This window comes from Lissotriton vulgaris, chromosome 12 (assembly GCF_964263255.1).
Source record: "Lissotriton vulgaris chromosome 12, aLisVul1.2, whole genome shotgun sequence".
NCBI classification, from domain to species: domain Eukaryota; kingdom Metazoa; phylum Chordata; class Amphibia; order Caudata; family Salamandridae; genus Lissotriton; species Lissotriton vulgaris.
This window is the reverse complement of record NC_141700.1, coordinates 7,817,529-7,842,324: the sequence shown is the minus strand read 5'-3', so window position 1 is coordinate 7,842,324 and position 24,796 is coordinate 7,817,529. Positions and strand designations below refer to the sequence as shown.

At 47.9% G+C, this 24,796-nt stretch overlaps 1 protein-coding gene across 7 annotated transcripts in view; it reads right to left on the bottom strand.

Annotated features, from left to right (window-relative positions):
- Positions 1 to 24,796, bottom strand: part of SBNO2 (strawberry notch homolog 2) — a 390,195-nt gene that overhangs the window by 119,427 nt on the left and 245,972 nt on the right. For 4 of the 7 annotated variants that reach the window (XM_086946697.1, XM_086946699.1, XM_086946700.1 and 1 more), the window contains one exon: positions 15,125 to 15,286. In XM_086946697.1, the coding sequence (XP_086802823.1) occupies positions 15,125 to 15,286 (162 nt within the window). The remainder of the gene's footprint in view (positions 1 to 15,124; positions 15,287 to 24,796) is intronic. The other 3 variants (XM_086946698.1, XM_086946702.1, XM_086946703.1) reach the window with 1 other exon arrangement.

Here is a 24,796-nt window from a genome sequence, read left to right as displayed (position 1 = left end):
GAGAAGTAACCCAATAGGTTTTATGGAGGAAGCACGCTGTTCTTTAAGTAAAGCACCAACAACCCTCTTATGGGTTAGGAACACTTTTTGGTGATGCGCCTTCCAGCTCATACTATCACTAAGACGTATGCCCAGATAGTCAAATTCTTTGACCCGTTCTAATGTGACAGAGTCTAGAGCGGGGGGTTTAACAGATTTCTTAGGGGGGTTGAGGACAAGAAATTTGGTCTTACCAATGTTTATGGCCAATCCCTTGGTGTCACAAAAGGCCTTAAAGCTGGAAAGTAATGACTGTATGCCTGCAGGTGATTTCGAAATCAGAAGGGTGTCGTCCGCAAACAGGAGCGTCGGGATTTTCCTTCCAGCCAGGGATGGTGCATCTGCAGGATGTTGGAGGAGGTGCTCCACCACTCCGTTGACGTAAAGCGAGAACAGAGTGGGGGCAAGCACACACCCCTGGCGGACGCCCCTGTCTACTGGGATACGCGGTGTTTTTTCTCCCTGGGCACCCCATCTGATTTGGGCAAAATTATTGTCATGAAATTTTATGAGCAAGGCCAGCAAGTAGGGAGGTAGACCTAACCCATCGAGGACCTTCCACAATAATGCTCGAGGGACCAGGTCAAAGGCTGTTTTTAAGTCTATAAAGACTAAGTATAAGCTGCCCCCTCCTAGCACCACTACTTTCCAATAGAGCATTAAAAGGCGGAATGTCTGCTCGATGGTGCCTGTCCCCGTTCTAAAACCCGCTTGGAAATCAGACAATATCTGATTTTCGTCCACCCACTCCAGGATCCTGCCCAATACCACTTTCCCCGCTACCTTTTGCGTCGAATCCAGCAAACTGATGGGGCGGTAATTAGCTGGGTCTTTCCTGCAGCCTTTCTTGAAAATGGGGACAACTTCAGCGCCCCTCCAGGAGTCAGGGAAAGACCACCCCAACATAACCTCATTGAGAAGTGCAGCAATTAATCTACTCCAGAATAGGGGATTATTTTTTATCAAATCGCCCGGGATCCCATCCGGGCCTGCCGCTTTGTTAGGAACAATACACCTAATTGCCTTCTCTACTTCCAAGGTGGTGAATAAGCCTTCATTTGGTGGGAGATCTATGGGGCTGAGCAGTGGGACCAGGTCTGATTGTGCAGGCCCTATAGGAGCCGAATACAGTTTCGAAAAATGGGCAAACCAAGCATCGCCAGGGATATTACAAGTCAATTGTTGGTCAATGGGCCTTTCTCTTGATCTTAGCAAGTCCCAGAACCCCTTAGCATCTTTCCTTGTGCTCGCCTCCGTTAGATTACGCCAAAAGTTGTAATCATATGTCTGCTTGGCCTCGGTCACAAATTTTCTATAAAGTTTCCTTGCAGACCTGATGTTAGCTTGGTCTTTTCCTTTCACTGCAGCAACAAGATCACCCTTAGCAATTCGACATTTAGATGTAAACCACTTTTCACTTGTTCTAGGAGCTCCTTTTGAAACGGTTCTGGAGCTGGGTTTGGGGATGATAAACAGCCCACTTAGTGCCGTTATAGTCTCTGTAAATAACGATAAGACCATCTTGCTAGTGGGTTTTGTGATGTTAAGCCGAGGTTCAGCCTCTGATAAAATGATTCCGGCTTGTGTCATCCTTGCCTCATCTGCTGAGACTCTTGCCCATTTCAGACGTCTGCCACAGTTTGAGGGAAGAATCTCATGTGAAGCTTTCCATGAGTGAACAGGAGTTTCTTGATTCCGAGTTTGCCAAGGGACAAAGATAGTTAGGGCAAGAGGGTTGTGGTCGCTATCACAGGTCTCTATAACCTCCATGTCGTGATGGTATGGCCAGAGGTTATAGTTGAGCATGATAAAGTCAATTCTGGATGAGTGACCCGTCCTATTGTATGTATGGGCACCCATGGGATCTGATTTAGAACGCCCATTCGTTGCTCTCAGGTTGTACTCCATGCAAAGAGCGTTTATATCAATCGCGCTTTGAGTCCATTTAGGGATCGGCTCAAGGTTCAAGATAGGGATACCCCTCCTGTTATCCTCATCATTGGTATCCAGAATGTCTTCTTTAGCTAAAGGCTCAAAACAGCAGTTAAAGTCGCCTGCTAGAAGGACAAGGGAATCAACGTCGCAGGCAGCCAAGTTGTTGCTTAAGCCTAATGGGTTTAGAGATCCTCCACTCCTGTTGCCCCTTAGGTAGAGATTGAATAGTTCTAATTTCCTTCCCCCTTTGTAGTGTAGTGATATCCATTGAAGGTCAGATGTTTGAGTGGTCCTTTGGGAAACACTAAGATCTAGTGCTATGCTGATCCAAATAAGAAGACCGCCGGACGGGCGTCCTTTAGAACCTTGGTGATGTACAGCCGGGACATAGAAGGTCGAAAAACCCACTCTATGTCTTGGTTCCTGGCACCATGTTTCCTGTAGCAAACAAATGCCATAAGGTGCCAGGAAGGTATTCCATTCCGGGGTATCAAAGTTGCGTGCGAGACCAGCCACATTCCAGCTTAGGATCTTCAGTAAAGGTTCACCGGATGTAAGGTTTTTAGGTGAATGGATAAGTAAAGGAGGGTTTACCACAGCCGGTACAGTTGGTCTTGGAAGAATCTCAATCTGGAGGAAAGCTGGGGTTGCGGCTCTATCAGGCGGGTCGATCTCCATTAAATTAGTTTGTACAGGAGGAGGGGGGATCGAGCAGAGTTGATCTGTCCTCATTTCCACTCTTTTGCAATCTAGAGTAATCACTTTAGTTGGTTCCATGTCACAGGGCAAGCTGTTCAGAGGCCCGCCTTGGCTAGTTAGAAGGCCGTGGGTTAGATTTCCAACGATGTCTACCTCCTGAAGTGTCGTTGCTTTTTCCAGTTGTGGGCAGACGGGGAACATAGAGAGTCAATCGACCTCCTCTAGGCCACCAAATCTATTGTAGGTTGAGAGGCCATTCCAGTGTAAAAGAGTATTCTTTTGCCTCATAGGATGGGTGTTCCATGGGTGATGCTGCACCAAAGACCAGTTATCTGCTTGGGTGTGGGCTTGACGTGGAGGGTAAAAATAGGATAGCGGCCTTGGTATGACTAAGGAATCTTCGCTGGTTGGCCAGGAACAGATGTGGTGTGCCGTGTGTGGGTCCTCGAAAGTCAAAACTACACAGTCCCCTGGCTTAGATTTCTTTGTTGGACCCACCCAGGGTGTTCTATGGACCATCATTACTCGGCTTCTTCTACCATTGGGAATCGGCCTGTTGACGTTGAGCCAATGCATAATTTTATTTTTCAATGACCAGTGGTTTTCGTGTTGATCAATGTCGATCACAGGAACACCTGTCAACACGACCACGTAGTCACTGGCCTCTGGGGGAAGGTCTATATAGCCTCCTCTAAAATTATCTTTTGGACGAGGGCCCTGGGTTTCAACAGGATGGGGTCTAGTAGGTACTCCCGGATTTGAATTTGCTTTATGAGGCTTGGAGTTCCGTATGGGAATCTGTGGTTTGGAGGCCTGAGGTTTAGCGGTTATGGAAACTTGGTCCACGGCCACAGTCCTCGGTTTAGGAACAGGCCTTACAGCAACAGGCGCTGGTAGGGGGTGCTGCTCAGCTTGCGAGACAGGAGCTGACGAATGTGGGTCAGTTGGGGACAAGCCCTGATTTTCGAGACTTCTCAGGCCAAGAGTGGCCAGAGCAATAATGCTCTTCTCCATCTCGAGTAGATTGTTTTCTATCCTCGACAATCTTAAGTCAAGTGGTGAGAGAAGTTTTTTTAATGTTTCCCAGACTTGGTCTATAAATTCCTTATCATTCCTACCCAGGTCCTGTGCCTGCGCACCCTCATCTTCTGGGGTGGTAGTAACTAGACCCTCTCCCTTGCTTTGGCATGATGGCTGTGTGCTCGAGGAACACTCAGGTAAAACATTACATGCCGGAGCGTTAGTCATTGTCAGGTGGTGAGAGACTGCCACTTTTGCCTTTTTACGAGAATAGGCTGAGCGTGATTGGCGTTTTCTTTTAGGCTGTGCACCGCTAACACAGGAAGTGATTGGGAAAACTTGGGGAGGTGGATTGAGGGCAGGAGTCTGGGCATGAGAAGGTGCAGGGCAATTTGTCCCTTCTACAATACGTAGTTGCTCTAAGGGCGGAGTGAAAGTAGGAAGGATCGGGGGCTGGTGTACATCGACCTGAGTGGTGATACTATTAGGGCGGACAGGGCGTTCTGGAGTAACAGAAGAGGCTATATGGCCTAAGGATGATTTTTTTGATAATGCAATTACTTGGGACAACCTTCGTGCAGCTACTAATTCTAGGGATACCCGGGTTTGAAGTTTAGATATTTCTTCATCTATGGCTATATTTGTGCGGGTAATGAAGTCGTCCATGGGGCCACAGACTTGTGAACCACCTTTGGAGGCCTTGCTGCGTGTCACCCTAGTGCTCATGGTGCTTAAGATGGAAAAAGGGTCGTCACTCAACTTACTGATTAAGATGTTACTGTTTGAGCTAGCCTATATCTGTACGGTGATACAATAAGCAGATTGGGAGCAATAAGGGGGGTGGGCCAGGGCCGTCCGCTGCCGTCCTCGAACGGCCTCAAACGGCCCGCTCTTAGCCCGGTCTTTGCTCCGGGCTGCGTCCCGCGCTGCGGGAGGGTTGGTCCCAATTATACCGGTGTTCAGGGAGGTGGGCGGGCCGCCAGGGAGAGCGGACCGGAAGTTGTTGCCGGTCTAGCAGGGACTCCTGGGTAATGGAGTCCCTGACGCTCGCAGCCCTGCAGCCCCCAGCCACAGATGAGAGCGGTCTTCCCCCTTGGAGTCCTGGGCTGATGCCCCTCACTAACTCCGGCGATGCGGCACCCGCGGAGCGGGTGCGGCGAGGTCCGGTGTCGGCTGTCACAGAGTCCGGTGAGCGCGTCCTTGCAGTGCGCTATCCGCTGGGTTAAAGAGTGTCCCACTGGTGGTTTGGCAGGTGGGAGTTTAAAGGGTCCTCAGGTGGGCGGTGGGCCGGCCGCCAGGGAGAGCGGACCGGAAGTTGTTGCCGGTCTAGCAGGGACTCCTGGGTAATGGAGTCCCTGACGCTCGCAGCCCTGCAGTCCCCAGCCACAGATGAGAGCGGTCTTCCCCCTTGGAGTCCTGGGCTGATGCCCCTCACTAACTCCGGCGATGCGGCACCCGCGGAGCGGGTGCGGCGAGGTCCGGTGTCGGCTGTCACAGAGTCCGGTGAGCGCGTCCTTGCAGTGCGCTATCCGCTGGGTTAAAGAGTGTCCCACTGGTGGTTTGGCAGGTGGGAGTTTAAAGGGTCCTCAGGTGGGCGGTGGGCCGGCCGCCAGGGAGAGCGGACCGGAAGTTGTTGCCGGTCTAGCAGGGACTCCTGGGTAATGGAGTCCCTGACGCTCGCAGCCCTGCAGCCCCCAGCCACAGATGAGAGCGGTCTTCACCCTTGGAGTCCTGGGCTGATGCCCCTCACTAACTCCGGCGATGCGGCACCCGCGGAGCGGGTGCGGCGAGGTCCGGTGTCGGCTGTCACAGAGTCCGGTGAGCGCGTCCTTGCAGTGCGCTATCCGCTGGGTTAAAGAGCATTAATATTCTACTGTATGATTGTTGTACAGCACTGCATTAATATTCTACTGCATGAATATTTTACTGTGTGAACATTCTACTGCATTAATATTCTACTGTAAGAATATTCTACTCTGTGAACATTGAACAGTATGAACATTGAACAGTATGAACATTCTGCTGTGTGAACATTCAACAGTATGAACATTCTACAGTATGAACTTTCAACAGTATGAACATTCAACAGTATGAACATTCAACAGTATGATCAGTCTACTGCATTAATATTCTTCTGTGTGAACTTTGAACAGTATGAACATACTATTGTGCGAATATTCAACAGTATGAACATTCTACAGCATTAATATTCTACTGTATGAATATTCAACTGTGTGAACATTAAACTGCATGATTGTTGTACTGCACTGCATGAATATTCTACTGTATGAATATTCTACTGTGTGAACTTTCTACCGTATGAACATTCAACAGTATGAACATTCTGCTGTGTGAACATTAAACAGTATGAACATTCTACTGCATTAATATTCTACTGTATGAATATTCTACAGTGTGAACACTGAACTGTATGAACATTTAACAGAATGAACATTCTACTGTACGATTGTTGTACTGCACTGCATTAATATTCTACTGCATGAATATTCTATGTTGTGAACATTATACTGTATGAACATTCTACTGCATTAATATTCTACTGAATGAATATTCAACTGTGTGAACCTTAAACTGTATGAACATTCAACAGTATGATTGTTGTACAGCACTGCATTAATATTCTACTGCATGAATATTCTACTTTATGAACATTCTACTGCATTAATATTCTACTGTGTGAACTTTCTACCGTATGAACACTTTATTGCATTAAATATTCTACTGTATGAGTGTTGTACTGCACTGCATTAATATTCTACTGCATGAATATTTTACGGTGTGAACATTCTACTGCATTACTATTCTACTGTATGAATATTCTACTGTATGAATATTCTACTCTGTGAAAATTGAACAGTATGAACATTCTGCTGTGTGAACATTCAACAGTATGAACATTCTACTGCATTAATATTCTACTGCATGAATATTCTACTGCATGAATACTCTACAGTGTGAACACTGAACTGTATGAACATTCTACTGTGTGAACATTCTAATGTATGAACATTCTACTGTATGAACATCTACTGTATGAACATTCAACAGTATGAACATTCAACAGTATGAACAGTCAACAGCATTAATATTCTGTGTGAACATTGAACAGTATGAACCTTTTACTGTACGAACATTCAACAGTATGAACATTCTACTGCATTAATATTCTACTGTATGAATACACAACTGTGTGAACATTAAACTGTATGAACATTCAACAGTATGATTGTTGTACTGCACTGCATTAATATTCTACTGTATGAATATTCTACTTTATGAACATTGTACTGCATTAATATTCTACTGTATGGATATTCTACTGTGTGAACTTTCTACCGTATGAACACTTTATTGCATGAATATTCTACTGTATGATTGTTGCACTGCATTAATATTCTACTGCATGAATATTTTACTGTGTGAACATTCCTACTGCGTGAACATTCTACTGTATGAATATTTTACTCTGTAATCATTAAACAGGAGGAACATTCAATAGTATGAACTTTCTGCTGTATGAACATTCAACAGTTTGACATTCTATTGTACGATTGTTGTACTGCACTGCATTAATATTCGACTGCATGAATATTCTACTGTATGAATATCCTACTGCATTAATATTCTACTGTATGAATATCCTACTGCATTAATATTCTACTGCATGAATATCCTACTGCATTAATATTCTACTGTGTGAACATTCTACCGTATGAGAACTTTAGTTCATTAATATTCTACTGTATGAATATTTTACAGTGGGAATATTGAACAGTATGAACCTGTCAACAGTATGAACATTCTACTGTATTAATATTCGACTGTATGAATATTCTGTGTGAACTTTCTACCGTATGAACATTTTATTGCATAATTATTTTACTACATGAATATTCTACTGTTTGAATACTGTACAGTGGGAACATTGAACAGTATGAACATTCTACTGTATGAATATTCTGTGTGAATATTCGACTGTATGCACATTCTACTGTATTAATATTCTTTTGTATTAAAACTCCACTGTATGAATATTCTACTGTATGTATATTCTACTACATTAGTATTCTACTATATTACCATTGTACTGAATTACTTTTCATTAATAAAACGCATATCACCGCCCAGAGACCCAGAGGGCAGCATCAAAAGGAGGACAAAGGGCTGTGACCTAGAAGAGTTCCTGCAAGGTAAGATGTCTACAGGACATCATCGAACTGGTGATGGTGTACGCGGTCTCTTGTTTAAAGGCCGCCACCAGTGTTGAGGAGTGGGCTCCAGAACATGCCCCAAACCAGAGAGTGTATGATGAGGCATCAGAACCGAAGGTCCCCACAAGTCCACTGTGCCATCCACTAGGCTGGCAAGGAACATAGCTTCAGGCCTACATGTGTAGCCTGACTGCTGCAGTTTTCAAAACTGCAGGCAAACTTGTCAAAATAACCCTTTGTTACTTGAACTCTACTTTTAAATACAGAGTATGTCACCTCTAAGAAGGCCTTGTAGCCCACAAGGTAGGGGAACATGCCAGAATTTACGGTTGGCATGTTCCTATAGTGAACAGGAATATTTTATAGAAAACAGACCTTTGGGTTATCATGTAGTACCAGAGTGTACACTTCCTGCATTCTCTGTGTTTGAGAGCCCGGACATATGGCCTCTTGCCTATGACAGGAAGATCGTTACCTTGTGACTAAAATCCTATCCTACTGGTACTGTGAAGGTATTGTACGATAACAAACTGTGTAATTCATGATCGTGAGTGCTGCACTTTATTAACCCCTAGGATCAATTAGTGACTTCAGTTGAGATCTTTTCAAAGGGACAAATCATCTTGTCAAGTTATAGGAAGCTTTTGCTTTCTCAATTTTAAATAATTTATCCGGCCACAATAGGCTCTGACACAGACTTTGTGAGCTTGTATGGGGTGGAAAGGATGAATTCAGGTCACTGCTGCTTAATCAGCCTGAACTTTACTTTTAAAAAACTATAGTTTGAAACTATTTCTGCCAACGTTTTGCCCTGCATGATACTGATGTCATCCAACCTGGAAAGGAAAGCATGCCTGTAATACAGACAATAGGCACAAGGTGGCATTTATATTCGAAAATTACTTGAGTTACTACATTTTCTATCTGAATCACGAACAGTAGTCCTTGTCAGTTTAACCATCTGCGATATGCCAGGGCCATGTACTGTTCTCAAGAGACAACTAAAGCTATCAGTAGCCAAACACTAAAACTGTCTTTGGAAGAAGTTATTCCACAGCAATGTTTGAGCAACAAACTTAGGGTGCTTTGAACAAAGCCAAAGCATGGTACCCGGTCATACATTATCATACGTAATGAAATACACTACTTGCATGACAATTTAAGGATTTGTTTTCGAAAACAAGTTAGAAAGATTTATACATACAGTGTGGAGTTTTGTATCCCTTCCTTTCAGTTCAGCAAATGAAGGCTGATGAAGCTGTATCCTTGAACTAGCACAAGGAAGCTATCATTATATTTTTAGCTTTGCGGATCTTTTATAGAAAGCTTCACTCTCACTATATATTGTTTGTGTTAAACTGTCTTCAGAGCCTGCATTTTGTGCAACTTCACTCTTTCCTTGACACTTCTTAATGCAGCCCAGGGAGAGTGAGCTTCTTTCCTAGAGGCTCGGACTGACTATGTCTCCAAACCCTGGATCTTGCCGAGAGCCGAATGGGTGAATTATCTGAGCGAAGAGTTGGAATAACAGACACTACTTATGGCCACACTGACAGGTGAGTCGTTCTCCTGTCAGCAGCCAACACCGAAGGGTAGCAAGGATGGTCACAAGTGGCAGAGTTTGTAGGGCTGCCTTGGGAAAGTCCAGCCCTGGGATCTGAGTCTCTGAAGACAGTTTAGCTTAATCCAGGCAGTCCTGCAGTTACCAATGCTTGTCTGATGACTCCCCCACACTTACCACGATCTACTGGGTGTATTTAGTTGTACTGAACAGCGCCAACCTGACTAGCAAAATAATCAGAGTATCATTGGCACCAATTTGAATCGCAAGCTCCGTTTTGTACAGTGGTTTCACACTTAACAAAATGGTGTCCCCCACATTCCAAAGAAGACATACATGGCACCCCACTTCACTATGGTGTGCGGTAAGGACCTGTTCTTGGAGATCTGTCTGACCATGGGGACAGAGCTGTTAAAAGACAACTCTTGGCACTTCTCACCATTGGACAGTAAACACTCACAGAACAAGCATTGGCAAAGTCAAAAGGTCTCGGCAATCCGAGAGCTACAGACGTTGGCAATGTAAATGCATTTGTACAGCCCTGGGATGTTTTTATTGATATACACAAATGGATTAACATTTCCAACGCCTGGGGCTACCCTCGCATTCACCTTAAGTGATTATACATACATGGCAACATTGTCAAAGTGGGAGATTTGTTTGTAAAAATGAGGCAATGTAGTTTCCCTATAGGTTCATGTTGAAGCATAGCAAAATGTAGTTGGGAGGGAGCAAAAATTAAAATATATTCTGGACTGTGGAGAAGCACACGAGTGTCAAGCTTGTAGGTTGTGCTGTGGGTGTTCAGTAGCACAGGCTGCTGTGTGTGCTGGGTGGTGATAGGCAGTTGTGTGCTTTGTTAAATCGCAAAGGCTGTTTCTTCTTTTAAACCTATGTGCAGGGCCACTGGAATTATGCAGCAACTGAGGACCAAATTATGCAGTAGAGTCAACTAAATGATGTGGCATGAAAGGCATTATCTATGGTCAACAGGTGTCTCAATTTTACATTTGATTTGAATTAATTCATCCTTCCCCCGGTTGTCCCTACCTGGATTGGATCCAGTCTTTAAAAGAAGAACGTACTGCGCCTGTTATACCAACTAGGAGGCAGAAGACCTTACTGCGCCTGACATACCAACTAGAATGCAGAAGAAGACCTTCCTGCGCCTGACATACTAACTAGGAGGCAGAAGACCTTACTGCGCCTGACATGCCAACTAGTAGGCAGAAGACCTTACTGCGCCTGACATACTAACCAGTAGGCAGAAGAAGACCTTACTGCGCCTGACATACCAACTAGTAGGCAGAAGAAGACCTTACTGTGCCTGACATACCAACTAGGAGGCAGAAGACCTTACTGCGCCTGACATACCAACTAGGAGGCAGAAGAAGACCTTACTGCGCCTGACATACCAACTAGGAGGCAGAAGAAGATCTTACTGCGCCTGACATACCAACTAGGAAGCCTTACTGTGCCTGACATACCAACCAGGAGGCAGAAGACCTTACTGTGCCTGACATACCAACTAGGAGGCAGCAGAAGACCTTACTGCGCCTGAGATACCAACTAGGAGGCAGCAGAAGACCTTACTGCGCCTGACATACCAACTAGGAGGCAGAGGAAGACCTTACTGTGCCTGGCATACCAACTAGGAAGCAGGAAAAGACCTTACTGCGCCTGACATACCAACAAGGAAGCAGAAGAAGACCTTACTGCACCTGGCATTCCAACTAGGATGCAGAAAAAGACCTTACTGTACCTGACATACGAACTAGGAGGCAGAAGACCTTACTGCACTTGACATACCTACTAGGAGGAAGAAAAAGACCTTACTGCGCCTGATATATCAACTAGGGGGCAGAAGAAGACCTTACTGCTCCTGATATATCAACTAGGAGCCAGAAGAAGATCTTATTGTGCCTGACATGCCAACTAGTAGGCAGAAGACCTTACTGCGCCTGACATACTAACCAGTAGGCAGAAAAAGACCTTACTGTGCCTGACGAGGCGCCTTCTTTTCTTCTCCATCTCGGCCGCGTGGTCTGCGCCGGGTGGTTCGGCCCCTCTCTACGGCGCTTGGCTCGGCGGCGAGATTTTCGGTGCCGGAGACTTGGACGTCGAACTGGGTTTCGGGTCCCTGGACGGCGTCGGGGCCTTAGGGTCTTTCTCCCTCGGCGTCGATCGGTCCTTTTCGGGGGCGATTTTCGACGACTTCTGCTGTTCAACAGCTCTCGGCGCCGGGGACTCCTTCTCAGAGGATCCGCTGGGCCTGTGAGTAGTCACGGACGCCAGGTGTTTCTGCTTCGGCGCTTTCGGGGCCTTGCCCTCGTTTTTTCGAGACTCAGAGTCTCTCGTGTTCTTGGGGAACGACGAGTCTCCTACCTTATCAGATGTCTTCGTGTAATCGGTCTCTACGACCGTGTAGCTGTCGTCTTCGGCGGCAGCATTGTCCTCTTCCTCCGAGGACATCCCCAGCTCGTACAGCGATGGCGTCTGGGTTTTTCCTTGGAGGGTGGTGTGCGCTACCCTCTGGCTCTTTCTCACACGAAGGGTCTTCGGGGTGAAGGCGGAGCAGGCGTTGCAGTCCTCGCTTCTGTGGTCTACCGGTAGGCAAAGGTTGCAAACCGGGTGTTGGTCCTTCTGCGCGTACTTGTGGTGGCAGTTACGGCAGAACTTGAACGGCGTGTTGTCCATCATCGAGTGTTCAGGGCCTCCATGGCCGCGTGGACGTCAACGATCGTCGAAGTCCTCGATGATTTCTCCTTCTTCTTCGCTGGTCAGTGATCGGCGAAGTCTTCCGTAGTCTTCTGGTGAACTTCTTCTCCAATTTCAGTCTTTTCCTTGTACTTTCTCCAAAAATGTCTGGAGCCCAACGGGAACGATCCAGACCCGACCGCGGAAAAAAGAATCTGAAGATGGCGCCCAGGAGTGGGAGCTTCCGCAGGAAGCATGCCGACGTCACCGGAAATGCACCCGAGGAGGGGTGACGCCGACGCCCACCTGGGCTACAAAAAAAAAAAAAAAAAAGACAAGAAAAGACTACGAATCCGGACCCAACCACAAGACAGCGGAATATGCACAGCATAGTGAATCCAGAAAGATTCACGCTGCAAAACTTACTGCGCCTGACATACCAACTAGGAGGCAGCAGAAGACCTTACTGCGCCTGACATACCAACTAGGAGGCAGAAGAAGACCTTACTGCGCCTGACATACCAACTAGGAGGCAGAAGAAGACCTTACTGCGCCTGGCATACCAACTAGGAAGCAGAAAAAGACCTTACTGCGCCTGAAATACCAACAAGGAGGCAGAAGAAGACCTTACTGCACCTGGCATTCCAACTAGGATGCAGAAAAATACCTTACTGCGCCTGACATACGAACTAGGAGGCAGAAGACCTTACTGCACTTGACATACCTACTAGGAGGAAGAAAAAGACCTTACTGCGCCTGATATATCAACTAGGAGGCACAAGAAGACCTTACTGCGCCTGATATATCAACTAGGGGGCAGAAGAAAACCTTACTGCTCCTGATATATCAACTAGGAGGCAGAAGAAGATCTTATTGTGCCTGACATACCAACTAGGAGGCAGCAGAAGACCTTACTGCGTCTGATATATCAACTAGGAGGCAGAAGAAGACATTAATGTGCCTGACATACCAGCTAGGAGGCAGAAAAAGACCTTACTGTGCCTGACATACCAGCTAGGAGGCAGAAAAAGACCTTACTGCGCCTGACATACCAGCTAGGAGGCAGAAAAAGACCTTACTGCGCCTGATATATCAACTATTAGGCAGAAGAAGACCTTACTGCGCCTGACATACCAACTAGGAAGCAGAAAAAGACCTTACTGCGCCTGATATATCAACTAGGAGGCAGAAGACCTTACTGCGCCTGATATATCAACTAGGAGGCAGAAGACATTACTGTGTCTGATATATCAACTAGGAGGCAGAAAAAGACCTTACTGCGCCTGACATACCAACTAGGAGGCAGCAGTAGACCTTAGTGCACCTGACATACCAACTAGTAGGCAGAAGCAGCTATATTATCTTATGTTTTCGACGTTACAAAAATACAGAAAGCATTTACATGACTGAAAATCTCTGCCCATGTGCAGCATCCATCATCTTTCAAACAGAGATGAAAGGTCTGATAAAAAAAGCCAATATTTCTGTACATATGACAAGTAACATTTGCTTTACATTTTTTATACTTTCTGAAAGAAAATATACAGGCAAAAATATATTTGAAAAACTCATTCTTGAGCAGGGATGGACAAATAATTGGGAAAAGGGCAGCTTCAATTATTTAAAATGTTTTATTTCTTTCCAATTAAAATGAGAAGGGTATAAGTGAGAGGAACTTAAAAGATCTAGTAGCCCAAGAGCCGAGACCTAAAAATGTGACGAACCAGTTTCAAACCCCTCAGGAGGCTGACAATATGATCGACCCGGTGCAACCAGTATACCAACAGCACCACGTGATCAGCCATGGTGTGCAGAGTGGTGGTCATCAAAGCAGATGTGAGTGCATAGGTCAGACTCACCTTATTGCACATGCCGGCCACTTTCGACACGCTAGCCTCTGAAGGCCGGAGGAGTTGGCAGAGGTGTGTGCCAGGTGCCATGAGCAGGCTTTGAAATGGTTTAGGACTTTCCTTAATGAAAGTAACAGACTTGAGACCTGCTGTACCCATCATTCATGGCCCCGGGAGTACCCTGTACCGGTATACTGAAGTTTTATAGGCACCCCTCTTTTATTTAACATGTAAGAAGTCTTTCAAGCTTGTGCTCAGAGAACGCATTTCACCTTCATCACCACTGCCTAGGACATATAGGTCTGTCTACCTGTCTCTCGCCAGTCGACTCAGTTTTCATCATTGCTGGACAGGTAGACCAGGAAAAGTGGAGTTTGGGCAGTAAATACCCTTTAGATCAATGGGGTAAAAACATTTTCTGATTTTAAGGTTCAAATCTAACCTAAGAAAACATTTGAACCAACTCTTGCATGAGTACATTTTTGTATTATGTCCAAAGAGAAGACGTCGAGGCGCAGATGGATGCGGATCAAGGTATAGATTCGCAATCTGGGTGGAATGCTCATGCCGTTGGCGTTCAGAGCTGCTAAGGACTCTGCACTTCACCTATCACCAACATTGCTGGGTGTACCAAGTCTCAACTGCAGCCAGCGCAGCTAAAGACGTGTGTCACCTGCAGCCAGCATGGCTAGGGGGCTCCATGTGTCACCTGCCGCCTGACCTGCTAAGGACATCGGGCCTCACCTACCAACAAAGTTTCACCTGGATGCAGTGCAGCCAAACACACCTGTCTCACCTGCAACCAGTGAAGTCATAGCCGATAAGGATACCACCCCTCACCTACCACTAACACTGCTAAAGATACCAAGTCTCACCTGAAGTGAGCACAGCGTTTCACCTACATCCAGCACTGCAGAGTACATCTGGTTTCACCAACAGCCCCACATGCAAAGGATTTCATGTCTCACCAGCAGCCCTCCCAGCGAAGGACACCTTCTGTCCCGTACATGCCATGTCTCCCCTGCAACCAGGACAGCTAAGTGACACCATGCCTCACCGCAGTCAGCGCTGTTAACCACTCAGAACCTCACCTTGGCAGGGTTCGGCTGTGTGTTTACGTCCCATAATGTCGGCACCTGGTTCAAGCTGTCAGCGTGCAGGAAATCCTGGGCATCAGCGATGTCAGACAGAGAATCAGCAGGTGAGGAGAAGATGGAGTGGCTGGACAGTTCATCAAGGTAGGAGGGATCCTGCTAGAGAGGAAGACATTAACGACATGGTGAGCGCTGTCCTACGAGGCAGAAATATAGGTTATAGAAGTGGAGACTATAATATAAGGCACCAACATGTTACAGAGGCAGGAAGAATCTCACAAGGGGAAACTGTGCTATGAACATATCAGAAATCATGTAATAATGTATTTGACGATTGAGGGGCCCTATGTGAGAACACAAATGACACAGGTATGAGGGTCCTATAGAAGAAAAACCCATGGCATGGCTATAGATCCTATAAGGATGGATGTACGCCAGGGAGGTAAGCGACTTCTCTCAAGGGCGAACCCATCTTAGGTAGAATAAAGAGACCCCTCAAAGGAGAACGCATCTCAGGGAGATGGGACAAATCCTACAACTGTGCGTCGTGGAGGGGGAGCTAGAGAGATCACTCAAGAACGAAGGAATATTACACAAGCAAGATAGATCCGAGAGGGTTTAGCGTTGCCCTGCATTCCCATCGCATTTCCCAACAACTGCAGCTAGTAAGGCAGGATAGGGAATCAAAACCAGGAGGCGGTGTAGCTATTGCTTTCCAAGACTCCTTCAGAGTAGAAATCCTTGACGCCCTTCTCACCGATTGGGTAGAGATGATTATAGTCTTAATAAAAAAAACCTGGGTGAGACCTGGAAAGGCGCTCTAGTCAACCCCCCTCCTGGAGTTAAACAGGAGTTCAGTCATAAATGAGCTGAACGACTAGCACCTCAAGCCCTGTCCACACAAAATGTTCTCATGACCGAAGATTTCAACTATCACATTGACAGAGCCACCAACCCGGACGCACCCATCCTACTGACCAACCTGGAAATGAGAGATCTCCACTTGATCAAAACCGGCCCTACACATTTGGAAGGCCTTACACTTGAGCTTCTCAAATCTCCAGGTCTCTTCAAATTGAAACCCCACAACCTCTTGGCCAGACAGGCCATGTTCTGGTCAGATTCCTATCATGACCATTCCCGTAAAACCCACAGCTCTGAAACGCCTTATTCGGAGGCCACGAAAACAGATCACTTTACTATCCTTTCAATCCGCCTTTCGCGCCCCCACTGTAGATGATTCTCAGGACATGGACTCTGCTTTAACCCTGTTCCACACTTTTTCCCGTGCTCCTGACAATATCGCTCCCTATAGGCAACGTCCTGCTAAACTATGCAGACCTAAAGCTCCACGGTACACTGCGGGATTCAAAGGGGACACATTGAGCTGTAAAAGCCTAGAACGTAATTGGAGGACTTTAAAAACGAATATAGATAAACAAACATACAAACTAGCATGAAGTGCCTGCCATCGCAAAATAAGGTCAACACGTAGGGAGTAAATTGTCAACAAAATAGACCAAGAATGCAATTCCTCCCAGGAATTATTCAAGGACTTAAACAACTTTTTAAACCCCAAGCCTGCTCCTCAATTATTCCTGCCTCACAAACACTTTATGATACCTTAGCTAAGCATTTTCAAACTAAAATGATTACATCTACCGCAGCTTTCACGCCATGGCAGATCCCACAGCTCTTAGTTGTATCACAAATTCGCCTCAAATTACTGCTTCAGAAGTACCTGAAAGTTCAAGCCTATTACTCAACCTCAGATGCTCGACTTCTTAGCCAAAGCAAAGTCTGGCTCCGCTTCGGATCTCTGTCCTCCGCATATTATCTCTACCCTAGGCCCTCTTCTTGAGCCAGCTACACCCCTGTATAATCAGTCTTTGTCCTCGTCCACCATCCCACAATTATGGAAGGCAGCACTCCTTACTTCTATCTTGTAGAGACCTAATGCAGATCCTAACCAACCTGCTATCTAGCGTCGCATCTCCCTTCGCCCTCTGTTGAGGAGGGTTCTGGAGACCCACATGAACAGACAGCTCTCATCTTATTCAGAGAACCATAGCCTGCTGGATGCCTCTCAATCAGACTTCAGACTTTCCAATAGTACTGAAAGTGTCCTACTAGCGGTAGCAGATACTATCAGGTTATCCCTTGATGCTGGACACCCTGCCGTGCTGATCTTGGTTGACCTGGCAGCGGCATTTGATACCACCTCGCATTCCATCCTGATTCGACGTCTCTACCAGGTAGGCTTCCAGGGTCCTGCCCTTGACGGGTTTACGGGCTTCCTCAAAGATAGGATCCTAACAGTTTCCACTGGCACTTATCACTCCAAAACTGTCCTGTTGAACAAGGAGGGTCTCATGGCTCTTTCCTGAGCCCTACACTTTTTAACATCGACGTAGCCCCCTAGCCCATTTGGTAAAGTCCTGCAGGATTGAAATTCTTCTCTACACAGACGACACCCAACTGGCCATTTCGTTAGGGAAGGACATCGAGAACATCAAGCAGCGATTTGTCGTCTGCATGAGGAAAATCGCCATTTGGCTGTCCCTCCTCTGTCTCAAACTGAATGCGGCATAACAGAGATCCTTCTGTTCGACAAGGCTCAGCTCTTCGGGGTGATGACTGGTGCCCAGATGGACTCGGCCATGCCCCTATACCCAGCAGAATAGCCATGAACCCGGGTATACTTTTAAAAGACACACTATCTATGAAAGACCAGATCATACCCGCCTGTGGCACTTGCTTGGGTACACGGCGCCTTTTGAGGAAAATCTTTCAGCCCAGGCGTTAATCACCAGTTGCATGGATTACGGGAATGCCCTACTCCTCGCTTCAAATGGAACCCTTATATCTAAAATGCAAGTAGTCCCTAATACAGCTGCCGCTTGGTGAACAATCTGCCTCCGTAGACACGGTCCGTCCCCATTCTCAGGGCCTTTCATTGGCCCCCTGTTAAGAAGAGGCGCTCTTTAAACTGCTCTGCCCTGACTTCTAAGTCCTTGTCAGGCACAGGTCCTAAATATGTACAAGATAATTACTCCTTTTGAACCCAACAGGAACCTTAGGCCCAGAGACCAACAACCTCTTTGTCCTCGTCGCATTCACACGGCAAAACATGGTGGTGGGACTTGCTCCTATCCCGCCCCACTCCACTGGAACAGCCACCCACTCTCCATCCGAGCAGGCTCCAGCTTTTCTGATTCAAATAAACATCTCTGAATACGGCTGTTTTTATCTGTTCACCTGCCTCCTGGGGCGGGGTCTTGCCCTATATTATATACTATTAACATAACAAGGTGGACACATCTGAGCCCAGACTCTAAGCTATAAATGAAAATTGCCTAATGCTTTACAACAGGGAGCTCTCACCACGGTGTGAACAGTTATTAGGAGTAACTTTACTATCGTGAATATGGCTTCACTTCATTTCAGGGAGTGTGGGAGTGTAGAGCTGCTCACAGGTAAGTTAACCATTGTGAATAGACCCCAAGTGTACTTAGGTTGTGCACAACTAGTCCACACTGTAGACAGACCATGAGCTGGCTACATCAAGGAGTACTAACGCCATACACATAACATAACATAACAACATGTGGATTTGTATAGTGCAAGTTCACCTGGAGGCATCTTGGCGCTGAATAACAGATATTTATTGTTACCCAACTCAATGGTACTCATTTTATCGACCTCAGATGGATGAACGGCTGAGTGGACCCGCTGGGATTTGAACCTGTGACTATGAGGACAAACACAGGCTCCTTCACTGGTGCATTAGTCAACTGAGCCACCAGACCCGGCATGCAGTCCACACTATAGACCGACAAATGGAAACCAGCCACCCAAGCTCTTCCTGTATCTGGCAGGCGTATATCCCATACTGGACACCAATCAGCCGTAGCCAATCCAGTTTTGGACACCAGACGACCCCAGCCAATGTCATCTCAGACATCAGTCACCTCCAGCCCATCCCATCCTGGACACCAATCACCCACAGCCCATCCCATCCTGGACACCAATCACCCCCAGCCCATCCCATCCTGGACACCAATCACCCCCAACCCATCCCATCCTGGACACCAATTACACACAGCCTATCCCGTCTTGGACACCAATCACCCCCAGCCTATCCTATCCCGGACACCAATCACCCCCAGCCCATCCCGTCCTGGACACCAATCACCCACAGCCCATCCCGTCCTGGACACCAATTACACACAGCCCATCCCGTCTTGGACACCAGACACCCACAGCCCATCCCGTCCTGGACACCAATTACACACAGCCCATCCTGTCTTGGACATCAATCACCCCCAGCCTATCCCATCCTGGACACCAATCACCCCCAGCCCATCCCGTCCTGGACACCAATCACCCACAGCCCATCCCGTCCTGGACACCAATTACATACAGCCTATCCCATCCTGGACACCAATCACCCCCAGCCTATCCCATCCTGGACACCAATCACCCCCAGCCCATCCCACCCTGGACACCAATCACCCACAGCCTATCCCATCCTGGACACCAATCACCCCCAGCCAATCCCATCCTGGACACCAATCACCCCCAGCCTATCCCACCCTGGACACCAATCACCCCCAGCCCATCCCATCCTGGACACCAATCACCCACAGCCCATCCCATCCTGCACACCAATCACCCACAGCCTATCCCACCCTGGACACCAATCACCCCCAGCCTATCCCATCCTGGACACCAATCACCCCCAGCCTATCCCATCCTGGACACCAACCACCCCCAGCCCATCCCATCCTGGACACCAATTCCCATCCTGGACACCAATCACCTACAGCCTATCCCATCCTGGACACCATTCACCCCCAGCCTATCCCATCCCGGACACCAATCACCCCCAGCCAATCCCATCCTGGACACCAATCACCCCCAGCCAATCCCATCCTGGACACCAATCACCCCCAGCCTATCCCATCCTGGACACCAATCACCCCCAGCCCATCCCATCCTGGACACCAATCACCCACAGCCCATCCCATCCTGGACACCAATCACCCACAGCCTATCCCATCCTGGACACCATTCACCCCCAGCCTATCCCATCCCGAACACCAATCACCCCCAGCCTATCCCATCCTGGACACCAATCACCCCCAGCCTATCCCATCCTGGACACCAACCACCCCCAGCCCATCCCATCCTGGACACCAATCACCTACAGCCTATCCCATCCTGGACACCATTCACCCCCAGCCTATCCCATCCCGGACACCAATCACCCCCAGCCAATCCCATCCTGGACACCAATCACCCCCAGCCAATCCCATCCTGGACACCAATCACCCCCAGCCTATCCCATCCTGGACACCAATCACCCCCAGCCCATCCCATCCCGGACACCAATCACCCCCAGCCAATCCCATCCTGGACACCAATCACCCCCAGCCAATCCCATCCTGGACACCAATCACCCCCAGCCTATCCCATCCTGGACACCAATCACCCCCAGCCCATCCCATCCTGGACACCAATCACCCCCAGCCAATCCCATCCTGGACACCAATCACCCCCAGCCTATCCCACCCTGGACACCAATCACCCCCAGCCCATCCCATCCTGGACACCAATCACCCCCAGCCCATCCCATCCTGCACACCAATCACCCACAGCCTATCCCACCCTGGACACCAATCACCCACAGCCTATCCCATCCTGGACACCATTCACCCCCAGCCTATCCCATCCCGGACACCAATCACCCCCAGCCAATCCCATCCTGGACACCAATCACCCCCAGCCAATCCCATCCTGGACACCAATCACCCCCAGCCTATCCCATCCTGGACACCAATCACCCCCAGCCCATCCCATCCTGGACACCAATCACCCACAGCCCATCCCATCCTGGACACCAATCACCCACAGCCTATCCCATCCTGGACACCATTCAACCCCAGCCTATCCCATACCGAACACCAATCACCCCCAGCCTATCCCATCCTGGACACCAATCACCCCCAGCCAATCCCATCCTGGACACCAATCACCCCCAGCCCATCCCGTCCTGGACACCAATCACCCACAGCCCATCCCGTCCTGGACACCAATCACCCACAGCCCATCCCATCCTGCACATCAATCACCCACAGCCTATCCCATCCTGGACACCAATCACCCCCAGCCTATCCCATCCTGGACACCAATCACCCCCAGCCCATCCCATCCTGGACACCAATCACCTACAGCCTATCCCATCCTGGACACCATTCACCCCCAGCCTATCCCATCCCGGACACCAATCACCCCCAGCCAATCCCATCCTGGACACCAATCACCCCCAGCCTATCCCACCCTGGACACCAATCACCCCCAGCCCATCCCATCCTGGACACCAATCACCCACAGCCCATCCCATCCTGGACACCAATCACCCACAGCCTATCCCATCCTGGACACCATTCACCCCCAGCCTATCCCATCCCGAACACCAATAACCCCCAGCCTATCCCATCCTGGACACCAATCACCCCCAACCAATCCCATCCTGGACACCAATCACCCCCAGCCAATCCCATCTTGGACACCAATCACCCCCAGCCAATCCCATCTTGGACACCAATCACCCCCAGCCTATCCCACCCTGGACACCAATCACCCCCAGCCAATCACCCCCAGCCCATCCCATCCGGGACACCAATCACCCACAGCCTATCCCACCCTGGACACCAATCACCCCCAGCCCATCCCATCCGGGACACCAATCACCGCCGTCTCAGACATCAGTGGCCCCCAAGCCCATCCCGTCTCAGACATCAGTGGCCTCCCAGCCCATTCTGTCTTCAACAACAGTCACCCTCCACCCATTCTGTTTGTCACACTTCCGGAGCAGATGTAAATCCATGTGCCCGAGTTTAAAGCTGATCACAATACTAATATATATATACTAATATATATATACTAATATATATATATATATATATATATATATATATATATATATATATATATATATATATATATATATATATATATATATATATATATATATATATATATATATATATATATATATATATATATATATATATATATATATATATATATATATATATATATATACTGAAAAAAACAAAGGCTACAAAGACATTATAGTTATGAAATAGCATTGACAAAACCTTAGAAATTCACTGAAAAACAAAGGTTACAGGGACGTCATAGTTAGGCCCATCGTTCACTCGTACAAAACCAGAGAAATTCAGCAGTTTTAGTTACCTGAGCTAACTATAACCTACGCCCTACAGTGCACTGTTTATGACTTCACTTGTTACATCGCTCATGACAAGTTCAGTGACATCACTGATGACAACTCAAATGACATCACTGATCATTACACATCTAACAGTAAGCACGCACCAAGGAACTCCCCTTCCAGGACAGGGACTGCTAAGGGGGCTTGCACTGGTGATCACATACGTCATATAGTGATCTGCTGTCCAGAGGAGGGCGTGCACTAGTGATCACATACGTCATTTAGTGATCTGCTGTCCAGAGGAGGGCGTGCACTGGTGATCACATACGACATATAGTGATCTGCTGTCCGGAGGAGGGCTTACACTGGTGATCACATACGTCATATAGTGATCTGCTGTCCAGAGGAGAGCTTGCACTGGTGATCACATACGTCATATAGTGATCTGCTGTCCAGAGGAGGGCGTGCACTGGTGATCACATACGACATATAGTGATCTGCTGTCCGGAGGAGGGCTTGCACTGGTGATCACATACGTCATATAGTGATCTGCTGTCCAGAGGAGGGGCTGCACTGGTGATCACATATGACAGATAGTGATCTGCTGTCCGGAGGAGCGCTTGCACTGGTGATCACATACGTCATATAGTGATCTGCTGTCCAGAGGAGGGCGTGCACTGGTGATCACATACGACATATAGTGATCTGCTGTCCGGAGGAGGGCTTGCACTGGTGATCACAAACAACATATAGTGATCTGCTGTCCGGAGGAGGGCTTGCACTGGTGATCACATACGACATATAGTGATCTGCTGTCCAGAGGAGGGCGTGCACTGGTGATCACATACGTCATATAGTGAGCTACTGTCCAGAGGAGGGCATGCACTGGTGATCACATACGACATATAGTGATCTGCTGTCCAGAGGAGGGCTTGCACTGGTGATCACATACGTCATATAGTGATCTGCTGTCCGGAGGAGGGCGTGCACTGGTGATCACATACGACATATAGTGATCTGCTGTCCGGAGGAGGGCTTGCACTGGTGATCACATACGTCATATAGTGATCTGCTCTCCAGAGGAGGGCTTGCACTGGTGATCACATATGTCATATAGTGATCTGCTGTCCGGAGGAGGGCTTGCACTGGTGATCACATACGTCATATAGTGATCTGCTGTCCGGAGGAGGGCTTGCACTGGTGATCACATACTTCATATAGTGAGCTGCTGTCCAGAGGAGAGCTTGCACTGGTGATCACATATGTCATATAGTGAGCTGCTGTCCGGAGGAGGGCTTGCACTGGTGATCACATACGTCATATAGTGAGCTGCTGTCCGGAGGAGGGCTTGCACTGGTGATCACATACATCATATAGTGATCTACTGTCCAGAGGAGGGCTTGCACTGGTGACCACATACGACATATAGTGATCTGCTATCCAGTGGAGGGCTTGCACTGGTGATCACATATGTCACATAGTGATCTGCTGTCCAGAGGAGGGCTTGCACTGGTGATCACATATGTCACAGTGATCTGCTCTCCGGAGGAGGGCTTGCACTGGTGATCACATACGTCATATAGTGAGCTGCTGTCCAGAGGAGGGCTTGCACTGATCACATACGTCATATAGTGAGCTGCTATCCAGAGGAGGCCTTTCACTGGTGATTCCACAGGTCATAGTGATCTGCTGTCTAGAGGAGGGCTTTCACTGGTGGTTCCACATGCCATGGTGATCTGCTGTCCATAGGAGGGTTTGTACTGGTGTTTCCATTTCAAAGTGATCTACTGTCCAGAGGAGGGCTTGCACAGGTGGTTCTACCTGTCATAGTGATCTGCTGTCCAGAGGAGGGCTTGCACTGGTAGTTCCAAATGTCATAGTGATCTACTGTCCATAGGAGGGTTTGCACTGGTGTTTCCATGTCAAAGTGATCTACTGTCCAGAGGAGGGCTTGCACAGGTGGTTCCTCAGGTGATAGAGATCTACTGTCTGGAGGAAGGCTTGCACTGGTGGTTCCTCATGTGATAGTGACCTGCTGTCCAGGGGAGGGCTTGCACTGGTAGTTCCATATGTTATAGTGATCTACTGTCCGTAGAAGGATTTGCACTGGTTTTTCTACATGTCATAGTGATCTACTGTCAGGAGGAGGGCTTAGACAGGTGGTTCCTCATGTGATAGTGATCTACTGTCCGGAGGCGGGCTTGCACCGGTGGTTCCACATCTCATAGTGATCTACTGTCCAGGGGAGGGCTTGCACTGGTGGTTCCACATGTCTTGTGATCTGCTGTCCGGAGGAGGGCTTGCACTGGTGATCACATACATCATATAGTGATCTGCTGTCCAGAGGAGGGCTTGCACTGGTGATCACATGTGTCATATAGTGAGCTGCTGTCCAGAGGAGGTATTGCACTAGTTATCACATACGTCAT